Source organism: Silurus aristotelis (assembly GCF_946808225.1).
Source record: "Silurus aristotelis genome assembly, chromosome: 6".
NCBI classification, from domain to species: domain Eukaryota; kingdom Metazoa; phylum Chordata; class Actinopteri; order Siluriformes; family Siluridae; genus Silurus; species Silurus aristotelis.
Window position 1 is genome coordinate 1,906,872 of NC_139579.1, and position 15,004 is coordinate 1,921,875.

The 15,004-nt window shown below is 41.3% G+C and overlaps 2 protein-coding genes and 1 long non-coding RNA gene across 7 annotated transcripts in view; 1 reads left to right on the forward strand and 2 right to left on the reverse strand.

Moving 5' to 3' along the window:
* txn2 (thioredoxin 2) overlaps positions 1 to 15,004 on the reverse strand; it is a 149,989-nt gene that overhangs the window by 39,581 nt on the left and 95,404 nt on the right. The window lies entirely within an intron of this gene.
* Positions 1,738 to 2,174, forward strand: LOC310728157. The gene is made up of 2 exons (XR_014534201.1): positions 1,738 to 1,910; positions 1,959 to 2,174. It is a non-coding gene; the product is annotated as an uncharacterized lncRNA (long non-coding RNA).
* On the reverse strand, positions 2,020 to 14,073 carry tefb (TEF transcription factor, PAR bZIP family member b). 5 transcript variants are annotated; one of them, XM_083545324.1, is made up of 6 exons: positions 13,864 to 14,002; positions 11,444 to 12,720; positions 10,507 to 11,361; positions 7,907 to 8,314; positions 7,580 to 7,800; positions 2,020 to 6,381 (listed from the first exon to the last, which is right to left on the reverse strand). In XM_083545324.1, exons 3-6 carry the CDS (start codon positions 10,634 to 10,636, stop codon positions 6,166 to 6,168), a joined length of 975 nt encoding a protein of 324 aa, XP_083401450.1. In that variant the 5' UTR covers positions 10,637 to 11,361; positions 11,444 to 12,720; positions 13,864 to 14,002; the 3' UTR covers positions 2,020 to 6,165. The 5 variants fall into 5 exon arrangements, 3 of the variants coding, with proteins under 3 accessions (XP_083401450.1, XP_083401451.1, XP_083401449.1); XR_014534197.1 differs by lacking the exons at positions 10,507 to 11,361; positions 11,444 to 12,720 and having other exon boundaries at positions 2,020 to 4,959; positions 5,118 to 6,381; positions 13,864 to 14,073; XR_014534198.1 differs by lacking the exons at positions 11,444 to 12,720; positions 13,864 to 14,002 and having other exon boundaries at positions 2,020 to 4,959; positions 5,118 to 6,381; positions 10,507 to 11,360.

Genomic DNA, 15,004 nt, shown 5'->3' on the forward strand with positions numbered 1-15,004 from the left:
GATTAATCAACTTATGGTTATTTAAATGTATTTATTTATTTCTTACAATAAAATTGTCAAAAAAAAAAAGTACTGAATCATTCAAATGTGCAACGATATGAATAATTATATCAATAAATAATGAGGAAAATGAAGAAAAATACATAAACACATTTAATAAAAAACGTAAAAAGATGCTTCAAATAAACAGCACGTGGTGTCAGTGATTCGCCTCTAGAGGCCGCTCTTGTACTGTATAACGCAACCTGGAAAAACTATCCGTATGAATTTTTGCAGATAGTTCCAGCAATCAAAATAGTATCAAAGCTGCTGTTAGAGACAATTAATTTACGCTTTTTGACCATTCAGAGTTGAACAGGTGCGGAGTATGCTGATTAGCATGCTAGATAGGAATATGTTAACTAGGTATTCGGTAACTGGTAGATGTTTGTGACGTTGCTGAGAAAGAACCGGGTGAGGGATCTGATGCTCCACAGATCTGTGCAGGGTGGACTTTTTGGGCATTAAAAAAGTGTAGTCTAAACACACACACACACACACACACACACACACACACACACACACACACACACAGAGTCGAAACCCAGCTAGAAGAAGATTTACAGCCAGGTCACAAGAATGTTCTTGGGAAAAGGTCTATAGATATGACACTGAATAATTTATTGTTTTGACTTTGAAATAACCCCTAACACCACACACACACACACACACACACACACACACACCAGCCAGTCTGCAAGAACACTTTTATAATTTTGGGGTAGTGTAAAGTATGAATTTGGGACGAGACGCATTATACTGAGGCACTAGATAGTGAGGAGTGAAAGTGTACAGTGAGACAATCTGAGACAGAACCACTGAGGAAATGAAGGAGAACAAAATGGAGGTCAGTGGAAGAAGAAGAGCGAATGTGTACAGCTGCAGTGTGTGTTTTATGGGCTATAGGAGCTGCCCTGTGTGTGTGTGTGTGTGTGTGTGTGTGTGTGTGTGTGTGTGTGTGTGTGTGTGTGTGTGTGTGTGTGTGTGTGTGTGTGTGTGTGTGTGTGAGAGCACATATGGATGGCCGGATTTGTCCTTCACCCCTCTCTCATCCACCTCCTTATGTCCCATAAACCTTTACTGCACTTTTATCCTCCACTCTTCATCTCTATCATCCTCTCGCTATTTATTTATTCTTTTCTGTCATCCAGGCAATAATCCCTCGCTCCCATCACTCCTTCACCTCCCTCTGTGTAATAATATTCCTCTTCCTCACATCCAGGCACACACCTCACTCTCATCCAGTTATTTCTCCTCTCGTCTTTTCCTCCCTCCATCCTTTTACCTCTTCACCTGACCTCCCTTCTTCCATGCACTGTTTCCGTCATCCCTCCATCTTCTTCTTTCCTCCCATCTCTCCTCGCATTTCTCTCTTACCATCCATCTCATCCAATCTCCTGTCCTGTTCTCCCCATTTATCCACTCATTCATCTCTTCTATCATCTTTCCCCATCCCTCAATCTCTCCACTTGTTCTCCTCTCATCCCAACTCTCCATCTCTCCTCTCTTTTCTCCCTTTCACCCCTTTTTTTACCCCTCTATTTTTTTACAACCTCTCTTCCAACACTCCCCTCACCTCGCTCTACTTTCTTTTTCTTTCCTTTTCTTCTCTCCTGTTTCTCCTTCATTCTTTTCTCATCAGCTTGTGAATCCCCCCCCTCCCTCTCCCTCTCCCTCTCCCTCTCCCTCTCCCTCTCTCTCTCTCTCTCTTGCACACTTGTATTATGTAACCCTGCTTTTGGGGGTGAGGCTGTTTGTTATGTAACCGGTCTCACTCGTGGAATACTAACAAAATACAGACTATAGAGAAATGAACATTCTCACAAGTGTTCCGTGTGTGTGTGTGTGTGTGTGTGTGTGTGTGTGTGTGTGTGTGTGAGTGTGTGAGTGTGTGTGTGAGTGTGTGAGTGAGTCTGAAGTAGGGAAAACACGTGTCATGCAGTTGGCAACAGCCAATCACAAAGCAGATCCAGGAGCAAATTCGGTTATTGTAAAGTCTTCTTTATTGTCCATGATGAGTTCAGACATTACACGATACTTTTACTATGAACACAAATATACACATAATATTTAGAAATAAAAACCTTAAAATCATCAGTACACTACAGCGAAGGAATTTAGTGCTACATGTCACATGACTCGTCGTAGCCTGATTTTACGATCGTCTCTACGAGTTAAAAAATTGAAAGCTTGAGCACGAAACTAAACTGTTCTTCACCACGATGTCGTGAAGAAAAATCGGAAATGTGTTTCAGTACTGTGTAATTATAAGAAAGGTTCGATTCGTACACAACTCAAAGGAGGAATGATCTCAGAGGAACGTGAAGCACAATGAGGATCCTAGATGGAGTTTTCCTCTTCGAGAACACGTGGCCTTCCCCGACCTATCGTCGAACCTCCGACTGTTTCTTGTGCTGCTCTTACGTTTAGAGACGGTGAAAACCTTTTTTCTCTTCAAAAGAACCCCAGATGAAATACCCTGTATCTAATATTATGATTGAGAAATGGAAGCCCATCATCATCATCATCATCCTGCTCCTGTTATCTGTTTACCAGCAGTTAAAAGTCAGAAGAAAGCAAAAAAGTACATATTTTATAGACTATATATAATAATTCAATCTGTGCTTCTCCAAAAAACCACCCTGTTCACCCTGTTTCTCTTCACTTGGAGACCCAAACCTGTTCCAGCATGATAATACCCCTGTGCACAAAGCCAGCGCCATGAAGATCTGCTTTCCATGTGTGAAAGATCTCCTGCTGTAGAGCTCTGGCCTCAACACCCTTGTGGCTGAATGAACTCTCACACAAATCTCCACAAAATCTAGTGGAACATCTTCCCAGAAGAGTGGAGCTGCTTATAACGTTTAATCGGGTGTCCACAAACTTTAGTCCATATAATGTACGCTAGATGAGCAAAAGTTTGTCCGATTATACTGTTATAAATAAGCTCTTATTTCTTGAAGTCTTCCCACTTGATTGTGGTGTGCAGCTGTGAGGATTAGTGTTTATTCATGGTTGAGGAGGTTGAGAAGCCACACACCATGTCTTCATGGAGCTCAGGTTTGTGTACACAGAAGAAACGGCGTACAAAGCCATCTCTGTTCCATCTCTATTTGTGGTGAGAATACACACAGGGGTGTGACGGCCAGGGGGTGCACATACTTTTGTCCGTTTACGCGGTGCACCACAGAGAAAAGCCGTTCGGAGTCTGGCTGCAGAAAAACACACTATGTCTCACAGAGAGCTGATTTCATCTAACCAGTGTTATTGCTCACTCTCTCAAATCTTTCTTTCAGTAAATCCACACAGCACCCCCTGTTGGAGAACTTTATAATCCTTTACGCTCTATTGCCCTGATATTGACGTTAACGTGAAAGCCCATTGCACCAGTCACAGTTTATGATTATAAATCCCTGCACAACAACTCGGTTATACTCTGTATACATAGAAATTTAAATATAGATAATAGAATTTTTTTTTTATTAGAAATATCAGTGTTATTAAAAGGATCGGTGCACAAAATCACCGAGAAAAAGCCGAACAGTGGGCATCACTTCTACATCATTCATCACTACAGCGAAGGCGGGTTCACCAGGCGACGGAAGAAAAGGATTTCGAGGATCGGCCTATTTACAAAGGTCTCATGCAAAACGTCTCGCGTGTCTCGTAAGGGACGCGGAGTCGAGTGGAAAGCGAAGGCGTCCTATAAACATTGTGGTGAAAGAATAACAGTCCCTGCCCTTGCTTGGATAAAACACCGCCAAAAGGATGAAGCTGTGTGTGTGTGTAAAAGTGACATCATTGCCACAAAAATAATTATAAAATTGTGTGTGTGTGTGTGTGTGTGTGTGTGTTTGTGTGTGTGTGTGGGAATATAAGAACGCTGCCTTTTTTTTATCTCGAAGAACCAAAAAAGAGAAAATGGAAGATGTGCACACACACACACACACACACACACACACACACTCCCTCACTCGGAGTGAATAAATAAATCCATGTGCTCCTCACGTGCCACGTTAAGGAGCGTGCTGGTGCGTGAGCTTCACTCAGGAGAAGAAAACGGGAGCGAACGAGTTTCTCGGCATGTGAACGCGTCGCATACGTTTTCCTCCGGCGATAGTGATAGAATGGTGATAGTGTTTGTGCTGCACAAAAGCGAATTTCGGTCTCATTACCGGTTCGTTTCTTTAAGATGATGCACCAGTGTTTTTATCTCATGAGCAGATGGGACACGATCAGGACGTTCAAACTGGTAATGACACTGAAATTCCCTTTTACATACGGTATATCTGTGAATATACCGTATGTATGCATGGAGGTAGGAACAGACAGACGGACAGGCAGACAGACAGGCAGACAGACGGAGAGGCAGACAGACAGACAGACAGACAGACGGAGAGGCAGACAGACGGAGAGGCAGACAGGCAGACGGACGGAGGTTCAGACAGACAGACAGACGAACAGGCAGACAGACAGGCAGACGGACAGGCAGACAAACAGACAGACAGACAGACAGGCAGACAGACGGACAGGCAGACAGACGGACAAAGACAGAAACTTGTGTCTTTCACCATTCCAATACATTAAAAAGATTGTCAATATTGTTTATGAAAGGAAACCTTTTATCTGCTCTGTGCGAGTTTAAGCGTGTTGTATCCTGTAGTGTACATTTTAATTCATCGTTAAAAAAAAACAAAAAAAAAACCCAACAACAATAAAATAAATGAAGGGCCATTTTGAGAAGTCATGTGATTAGCAGGATGTTGACCATTAAATAAAATAATATTCAAATTGATGTTTTGTGTGTGTGTGTGTGTGTGTGTGTGTGTGTGTGTGTGTCCTGAAAAAATAAACGAGAAATAGCCTTGAGGTGATTCTGAAATCAGCCTGTAATGTGCTTTAAAAACAACCACAAAGATACTGTATATGGTCAGAAGTATTGGGACACCTGCCTTCTCCACCCATGTGTGTTTCTTCCCCAAACTATTTCCTTGAAGTCTTTAGATGCTGCAGCATGAAATTTTCCCTTCACCCAAACCCCGTTCCAGCATCACAACGCTCGTGTGCACAAAGCCGGCTCTGCTTTACATGGGTTGGAAGTTTGTGGAAGATCTCCTGCTTATAAACCCTACTGAACACCTTCTGGGGGTGAATGTTTCACTCTGACTGCACCCCAGGAACCTCCTCACATTCTCACCTCCATCAGTACCTGACTTTACTAACACCATTGTTGATGAAAGGAATCACAGACGGATCACTGCAAAATCTGGTAGAACATCTTCCCAGAAGAGTGGAGGTTATTATGAGAGAAAAAAAAGCATACAGTCTTGTAGTCAGGTGTCCACAAACTTTTGACTATATAGCATATATGCGTTCAAAAATCAGCACTACTCTCTCTCTCTCTCTCTCTCTCTCTCTCCCTCCCTCCCACCAATTCAGAGCAAGAATCACTATATTTTCATCAGAATATAAAAAGTCCCACCCAAACACTATCAGAATTGTGTGTCTTTGTCTGTTGGTATGCGTTTGTGAAGTAAACAAATCCCTATTGGCTAATAGTGTTTATTAAAAAATATATTGAAAATAGAGGTGGAGCCACTCTATAGGCCCCGCCCCGATTTCCTGTTTTAGCGGGAATTACCTCAGCAGGCCATCGGATAAGGTGCTTCATCGTTAGCTACCTTTTTCTTTTTACTTTTTTTACGAGGAAAAATTGTGAGGAATTGTGAGGATATTGTAAGGAATTGTGAGGAAATGTACCTAATAATCTCATCCTTTCTCCAGTTCTGTTTCTCAGGTGTACAGAAATCAGAAAGGGTTGTTCAGATGAAGTTTTTTTTTTCCAAATCAAAACAACTGTAGCTCACCGCTGGTCATGGGGAACACCTCAGATCTTTTCACCAGGTAACTACTCCTGCACTGCTGGTATTCCTCCTCAGTTACAGGTGAAAGGTAAATCAAGAAAGATCTTTTGGTTGAAAAGATGATGTCATGCTTCGGTCCAGGGTTTTCCTTTTTTTGATCCTCTACAACCAACCATCTCCACCCCTGGCACGTGGCCCATGATCCCTGTGTGAATGATGGACAGACAGATGATTGTGTTGGTAACCTGGTGAGCTCTGTCCTTCACAGAGGGCCGTACTTGGCTTCGTACAGAGCCACGATCTTCTTGCAGCGGCTGCAGTTCTTCCTGAGCTCGGCCACTTCCTGCCTCAGGGCGGCGTTTTCCCGCTCTAGGAAACTGGCGCGCACGGCGATCTGGTTCTCCTTTAGGCGCCGTCCGTCCCGTGAACGCTTGGCCGCCATGTTGTTCTTCTTCCTCCTTGACCAGTACTTCTCATCCTTAGAAAGACAGAGAAAGACAGGAGCTATGATTACGGGGATTGAGATGAACTGGTGAGGAGACGAGATCTTTGAGCAAATGAAATCCATCAAATTGAAATTATTGTATAAAACGAACAAAAACTTCAAACTGAAAAGCGTTTTCTAGAGGTTTTGTAAAAATTACAATCCAGCAAGATGCGTTTTATAGTCGAAGGAACCTGAAATGAGAGAAGTAAAGGAGGCGCTTGAGCAAATGAAGCAAACGGAGCGATACGGAGACGCAGTGACGACCTCGAATCCTCCAGGAGCTTTTAAGTCACATCCAGAATCGATTAATTTCACCTCAGCCATGTTTTCTACATCTTTATTACATAAAAAAAACAAAGCCTGAGCTTTACTCAGGAAACATAGGACCACCAGGAAAGCTAAAAAAAACACATCCCATCTTTATATAAGGAACGAGAGCCAAACACAACCAGCACCATCTGTCCAAAGCTCCGTGTACCTCCGGATCCAAATATGGTTCAAATACTAGATCAAATCCAAAACTGAGGAACCTGGAGCCAAAAAAAAAAATAATCGCACACATACAAACATATAACGATAAAAAAAAAGCCAGCTAGTGATGGGTATCGGTTAAAAGGTATCGTAACCAATTCTGCTAACTGATACGGTTATGCTAACGTTAATTTATTACTGCTTAACTTTAGCAGGGTTTCTGTTGTTCACCAAGTCAAATTTAAGACTTTTGAAGACTTTTGAGAATGAAATTTAAGACCTATAACACAACATCGGAAAACACACACACAAATACGTTGTTGACAAGCGGCCTTGTCCGAGCCACTTAACCAGAATTCAAAAATATTTTATCCGTTTTCTCGTTTGTGCTACAATCCGAGAGATTCGCTCCAACAACTGAAAGCTGATTGGCTGTTGCATGTTGGTCTCATTTGTTGTCATAATACAATTAAATTTGGACAAGCGAAAGAATGAACTACGACAACCACGGAAACGAACGAAACAAAAACGTTCTAAAGTGCTGCGAGAGCGTTTCAGTGAGCATTAGCGTTAGCTACAACGACATCGGAAAATTAAGACCGGTTTGAAACTGGTTAAGTTGTCCTCGGTACCCGTCCCCAGTCATGGCTGCACGGTTCACTTCAAGAACGAATGAGGCCACAGGATGTTTTGAAAAAATCACTATTCAGAGTCTGACCTTGGATTCCTCAGGGACGAACACCTTCTTGGCCTTCTTTATCATCGGCTGGGGTTTGAGCTCGTCCTCGGTGAAGCGGTGTTTGCGCGGGTTGAACAGCTCTCCCCCTGGGATGCTGGACAGCACCAGGTCCGCCGGGTCGGGCTGGAAATTTATGCTCACTTCGATGTCCTCAGGGTGGACTGAGGACGGTGTGGCTCGTCCAGGCGCATCTTTGGGCTCTGGAGGTGAAGGACCAATTTATTTTCCATCCATTTTAAATCTAGAAATTTCTCTTTTATATCATCGTGTGTATACATGTGTGTGTGTGTGTGTGTGTGTGTTCACCTGTGCCAATCGTCACCACCTGGAACTCGGTCCTGTCACACTCACACCCCTCGTCCTCCCCTTTTATCTTCCGCACGTCTACAGCTTTCTCCGTCTCCCCGGACTCTTGAGGGACGGCCGGGGAAAATTCTGGGACTGCTGGGGAACCCCCCTGAACCTCCTGCTCCAGACTCTTGTGCAGCTCCTCCTCCAGAGCGGCAGGAATCTGGTTCTCCAACAGAAACTCGTCCAGGTCCATGTATTCCAGGTGGAAGTTCTCGCCATCGTACGGGATGGTCTTGTCCCAAATTGTGGGAGTGAGCGAGGCCGAAACACCGTTTGCGACCCCGGATCCTCCGCCTCCGCCACCGCCTCCATCTCCGCAAGGTTCCCCGTCCCCGCTCGAGCTCAGCTTCTCCTTCTCAATCTCTGAGATGGACAAAGAAAACGCGAACATCGCTGATCAATAATCCACAGTGTTCAATTACCAAAAGACTGCAGTCAGACACATAATGTTTTATTCCTCTTAAACCACAGCAGCTTAAAAGCTATTACACATTTTTTTTAAGATTAAACAAACAATACGCTTTGCTTTTTATCCGTTTTGGGTTGCAGGTAATGTTTAGGAACATACATGATGTTGTTTTTTTTTATAAATATATATATAACAGCTATGACCAGTCGTTCTCTCTATTCGTTCTCCCTCTATCTCACTTTCTCTTGATGTGTCTGAGTTTTTTTTCTGTCTCTTAGTTGCAAAGCGCCAACAATGAACACTCCATACCACAATGTCTCTAATGTCTCTGATGATCAGGTGGGTTTGACACTGACATGATTCCCAGGGTCTTTACTGGTCTGTAGATCAGCATGTCTACGAAATGACTGACATGAGGAGCATCCAAACTAAAGTTTTCCCTCTCTTTATTACATTCTAGGTATCTTTCAGATTATTTGTGCAATAACGAATCTAAAATCTAAAATAAATGCCTATTGCACCTTTAAAGCCTCTGTCTGTCCTTTGTTTTTGTTTTTTTTTGGTGGGCGGGGCTACAGAAATCTGTGCTATAAATCATGATCGTCATTACACATAGATCAGATAAATAACTCGCTCCTGGCGCATTTCCTCCTGAGTGTTGACGTGACTGTAAAAAAAAAAAGAAATGAATCAAATGCCTTAATTATTACCCCATATAAATGATGATCTTGTCACGTACACATCTACGCCCCCTGCTGTAAGGAGCTGGTCGCTGGGTATTTTCCCTGTGCGTGCGATGGTTACAGGTGGTTCCGCATTATTTACACGTTATACCAGAAGTGACAAATCGCACGCAGATCTGGTTACTTCGCTAAGACCTACATTTCTAGCACCAGCACTGACAAATCTGGTCAAAGATTGCAAGTTTTACCCATAATGCAACGAGCCTGAAACAGCAGCATGGCGAATACCGAATACAATCGGGTCAAAATGTCATCAGGTCACTTCAGTGTCGATTCGACAAATTTCACCGCAGACTTCTTAACAACATCGATGCCATTATTATTACTTATTTAAGATCTTCATCAATCCAATCTAAAAATCTCTGTACAATAAACAATGGCGCTCAGAATTCACGTGTCATCCAGGGGGGTTATTTTCTACAGGACCAGGGGTCTGGGATTGGAGCAAAGTGGCAAAAAAGTCCATTGGTGGCATTTTCATTTGGCTAAAAAGTAAAAGCACCAGGATTTTGTTTTCAAAGCAAATAATAAAAAAGTCTACACAATCAAATTCCACAAACAGAGCTGAAGGCAACGAGGGAAAAATGCAAAGTATTCCAGAATTATTCTATACATCATCAGGTCTGGAAAGCAGCAGCCGAGTGGGTAAACGATGCTGAACTCATGACCTTCTAGTCAGAAGTCCAGATCCTACTGATTGCCCCTGAACTACTCAGTGAATAAATGACTGTAAACGTTGCCTTTTTTTTTTACTGATATTTCATCATAACGTCAGGCGAAAGGACGGCTATGGGGGGAAAAAACAATACAAACAATAACCTTAAAAACGAATAAAAATGCAAAAGAAGATATTTGTGTATAAAAGTACAGTCAAGAAGAAACGATACTAGTAGATACTGATGCAGGAGATCAGAAGTGTGTTTAGGTGCATTATTATTATTATTATTATTATTATTATTATTATTATTATTATTATTATTATTTTCTGATTAGATGGTCACCTGACACTTGTTGGAAACATTAGATATCTTGTGGTATTTCTTGCTACATTTCATGCAGTAGATAAAAGAAAGCCATGAGTGTGGTATTTGAAGCTTCATAAACCTCCACATGAAGGACTTTCAGAGAAAAACAATATTTACATTCAAATCTTTTTTTTTTTTTTTTTTTTGAGAATCAAAAACGCCAGATGGTGGGGGGGGTTTTTTTGTTTGTTTGTTTTATAAGAAAATTATAAAACTGGAGGATATTAAATGCACCAGGCAGGTTTCACTTTCCTGTTTATCTCCATGCTATAGGTCCAGCCTGGGACCTGCTCCTGGACCCTGATGCTGAAGCACCTCAAGAAGAAGAAATTAATTTAAAAAAAAAAAAAAAAAAGAGAAGAAGGTTTTCATCCTCACCATCATCTCCGTCCTCGAGAATATTGGGCGGAAGGATGTCCATTATTTTCTTCAGAACTGAAGGTAAAGTCTTCGGAGGGCTGCTGTTGCCAGGAGCAACGGGGAGCGGAACCGCCGTGTTTCCGGCCATAATTCAGCACCGCGGGCGATAATACCCGGAAAATACGTTACAAAAAAAATAATAAACGACCAAACAATGAAAACGACGCCGAATAACCGTATTCGAAGTGCTGAAGCTCGGACACATAAACACAACAGCTCTCTGGCTTCATCTCACCACCTTCACCACCTTCACCACAGCTTCACATATTCATAAGATATTGAACGCCGATTGGTCCAATATCTTATGAATTTTAATGAGATAAGACCCAACTACCGATTCATCCAATCGTTTCTGAATATTAATGAGCTACGCACACCCGCTGATAATGATGAATATTAATGACACAAACCCACCCGCCGATTAACCTGATAACATGAATATTAATAAGATAACCGAACGCCAATTGGTCTAATGGCTTATGAATATAAAATAGATGAACGCCGATCGCTTCAATTGCTTATAAATATTAATAATTTACACCCAGCTGAACACCGTTTGAGCCTGTAACTTATGAATATTAATCAGATAACAAATAGTTTCTCGCAGTCTTATTGGTCAGCGTCAAGGCAGCGCGCGGGACACCCCCCTCCCATCTCGCACGCCCCCCCCCCTTTTTTTTTAAACACGTCTCGTTTTACAAACACGTGTAGCGAGCGTGTCTCATGGAGCAAACGCGTGGTTTCGAACGTGCTTCTGTGTCATCACGGTGCATTGCGTTATTATAGTACACACACACACACACACACACACGCCTATACGTGTGCACGCTCATGTGCATGTGCATGAGCATGAACACACACACACTTTACAGCAAGCCTACACCTATGCGCGCACACACACACACACACACAGCTTATAACATATGCACACACAAAGTCAGACGACATGTAATTGTGTGTGAATGAACACACACACACACACACACGCACAGTCCAGTTGTCCTAGGATACTTTTATTTCCAAATAACCCCAACAATACTCATGCAGTGACAGAGGAACCGCCCTGAAGGTGTGTGTGTGTGTGTGTGTGTGTGTGTGTGTCACTAATATCTCCTTCCTGTTTGAGACTCACCTGAATCTCAAAATGAATCTGACACAAAATCTAGTGGAACATCTTCCCAGAAGAGTGGAGCTTTCCGTAACAGCACATGGGGTCTAAGTGGCAGCGGGACGTTTAAAAAGAAGCAGATAACAATCTTATGTTCAGGTGTCCACAAACCTTTGGTCAAACCATCCATGTTCCTGCTGAATGTACACAGCAGTTTGAAGTCATGGTGTGTTTTCACACTTCTGCTTGCAGCTGAACCTGAATAGGTGGTGGATCAGGTTCCGCTGAGGGAGGGAAGTCCGGTTCATCCAGTTCTGTTTTTAGCTCTTTATAAACCACCAACAAAATAATAATCAGCATCATCATAAAAGCAAAACCAGTCTTCTTTCTTTCCTTCTTGGAAAAACAACACCCACTCGCCCTAGTTTACGTGTTTACACACGCCGAGGAAGGCAGAGATGATTCTCAGCATTAGATGATTGTCCATCAACTATAACAAATACAATTGAATATCAGTGAGATGGAAAAGAAACATCTTCTGTGGTTTTTGAGAGACACATGCATGTTCCTTTTGTTTCTGTACTTTAACATCATAAACATTGACTTTGACCAGACAAATCTATGACTGTGACAGATGTTCCACCTAAAACTCCTCCCTTAGCATGAAGAACAGCTTTACACACTCTCAACATTCTCCAGACACTTCGTTTCTCCAAACGTTCGGCTGAAACATTTTGCCGCGCCTCTTATAAAACTCGCCAGAGATGTTCTTCACTAGTTGAAAACGATGCAGTTCATCTCAGAGCAGTTCAGCAGGATTTAGGTGCGATGACTGGGCAGGTTGTTCCATAATAGATATCAGTCCAGACGTCTGTCTGCTCTCTAAATAACACACAGAATTCAGACTTCAGAACTGCGCTTCGGATCATCGTCTTGTTGTACGGTGAAGTTTGTTCCAATGAGCCGCAGTCCAGACGGAATCACATGGTGCTGAAGTACAGATTGGCAGCCATGTTGGAGCAGGATTCCTTTCACTTTCTGGAATAAGTCTTCAACCTTCCCTGCTGCAAAAAAACCCCAAACCATTAAGCCTCCACCTCCATGTGTGACTGTGGGGGTGAGGGAGTCTGATCAAGTTCTTCTGTTAGAAACAATTATGTCAGGACTCAACTGTCCACAGTTACTGTCCAATTGTGTGTTTATGCCTTTTGCTGAGTTTGTTCAAGTGTCTCAACAACCGTAGAACAGGTTTTTCACACAAGCTTAGATGAAATGAACTCCATAAAACGCTTGTCTGTAAAACTCTACACTGTAAAATTTTACACTGTAAACCTCTATACTATAAAAGCACAATGTAAAACACTATACTGTAAAACTTTACACTGTAAAATTGTACACTGTAAAACACTACGATAAAACGTTACACTGAAATTTTACATGGGGGAAACTCTATACTGTAAAACTACACTGTAAAATTATTTACTATAAAAGCACAATGTAAAACACTATACTGTAAAACTTTACACTGTAAAATTGTACAATGTAAAACTCTACGATAAAACGTTACACTGTGAAATTTTACATGGGAAAAACTACACTGTGAAACTCTATACTATAAAAGCACAATGTAAAACACTTTACTGTAAAACTTTACACTGCATTGCTTTTTATTACATTCTTTACAATGTAGACATGCCTTTATCATTTTACTGAAATCAATAGCTAGGGTTCACCACCACAACCCCCCCCCCCCTCTCTCTCTCTCTCTCTCTCTCTCTCTCTCTCTATTACCTACTTTTTGTTATTATTTACAATGACGTTAAAATAAAAGAAGTTATGACTTTTATTATCAGATCTATGTATTTATTCGTTTTATTTATTTTTAAGTGATGTTTGTTTGTTGATTATCTCCTGATTTAATTTAATTTTAAAGTAAACTCAAAATGATTTCAATTTATTTATTTTTACCCTTAAAACTTTTTTGCCTCTAGAAATAACTAGAAAGCTGATCAGTTCTTCTTCTTTCTCAACTCCGATCTAAATATACGAATTTTATTTCTTTTTTTTAAATATATATTCTTCATGCAAACTGCAGTGGTAAAACTACAACAAGAGAATAATAAAAATAAATCCCACATTGAAAACATTTGCCACTTTGAATAAATAAAATCCTATAAATATGGATAGAGAAGGTGAAAGTTTCTTACCTTCTTCATCACACCGACGCTGAAGGAAAGCTCGATAAATCTGCTCAATGTCTCCCAAATCTCCGGGAGCAAACATTTTACACACCAAACTCCAACTCTGTAGCGTTTCAGAGCCTGAGATCCGACCGCACCGCCAAACGCTTACTGCGTAGTAGCCAGGAGACCCCGCCCACCACATTAATATTTATACGCACAAACACGGAGCTTCATGAATATTTATAACACAATGCTTTATCTTTCGCTGAGCAGTATTAAGTTTTTTGTGAGATCAAAACCGCACTATATTAAATTTTAAAGGCAGGTTCAGTCAAACATAAAAGTATCTTGCCGCGTTATGAATATTCATATTGGCGCAGAACGTTAACGCCCACAAGCTCCCGGCTCAATGAATTATTCATATAACGGCGCCGGCGATTGGCCAGAAATTTGTCACTCATTTATCGTTCAATGAAGAGACCGTGCTGTGACTGAGTTAAGGAATAAGACACTCAGAAAACAATCAATCAATCAATCAATCAATCAATCAATCTATCTATCTATCTATCTATCTATCTATCTATGAAAGTATTTTCAGAGACAGTTTATTCTTTTATAAAAATATTTATTGGAATATTATTTGGTCCCTCGCTCATGACAGTTTGCATTCAACACAAATATCAGATGAGACAGTAATGCCAAATTTTAGTAAAATAAAGAGAATTTGTAAAAAAAAATCTATAGACTGGAGGCTCTGAATGCAGACGTAAAGAGCAGCACAGGGTTTCAGACCAGCAGCTTTAAACACATAACGTCATTCAGACTGCGCAAAAAAACAACAAAATTTGAATAAAATGTGGGAAAAAAAAGAAAATAAAATTCAGCCCATTACACAGGTCACTTTGTACATTTATAACTAATAACTGTTGGCCATCTCTGTGGCTATGGAAAGTATTGGCCCTCCTCTATGTACTAATGTACGTTTTTGTATTGGTACTGATCTCGAAGGCACTGGGAAGGTCAATGAAGGCACGATGAAGACTGGGCACGGAAGGGGGGGGCTGTGGACAAGATGACTACAAATAATAATAATAATAAAAAAAATAGTCCAATCTGCAGTGTGTGAAAGAGGATTGAGGAATAAGAGGATTGAGGAATAATTGCA

Excerpts from the sequence above, each read along its gene's own strand:
- tefb (XM_083545323.1), bottom strand. The coding sequence starts at position 14,041 with ATGTGGTGGGCGGGGTCTCCTGGCTACTACGCAGTAAGCGTTTGGCGG. Across the intron at positions 8,315-13,863 it reads GCGTCGGTGTGATGAAGAAG|AGATTGAGAAGGAGAAGCTG; the intron begins GTAAGAAACTTT and ends TGTCCATCTCAG. Across the intron at positions 6,382-7,579 it reads TCGTCCCTGAGGAATCCAAG|GATGAGAAGTACTGGTCAAG; the intron begins GTCAGACTCTGA and ends TGTCTTTCTAAG.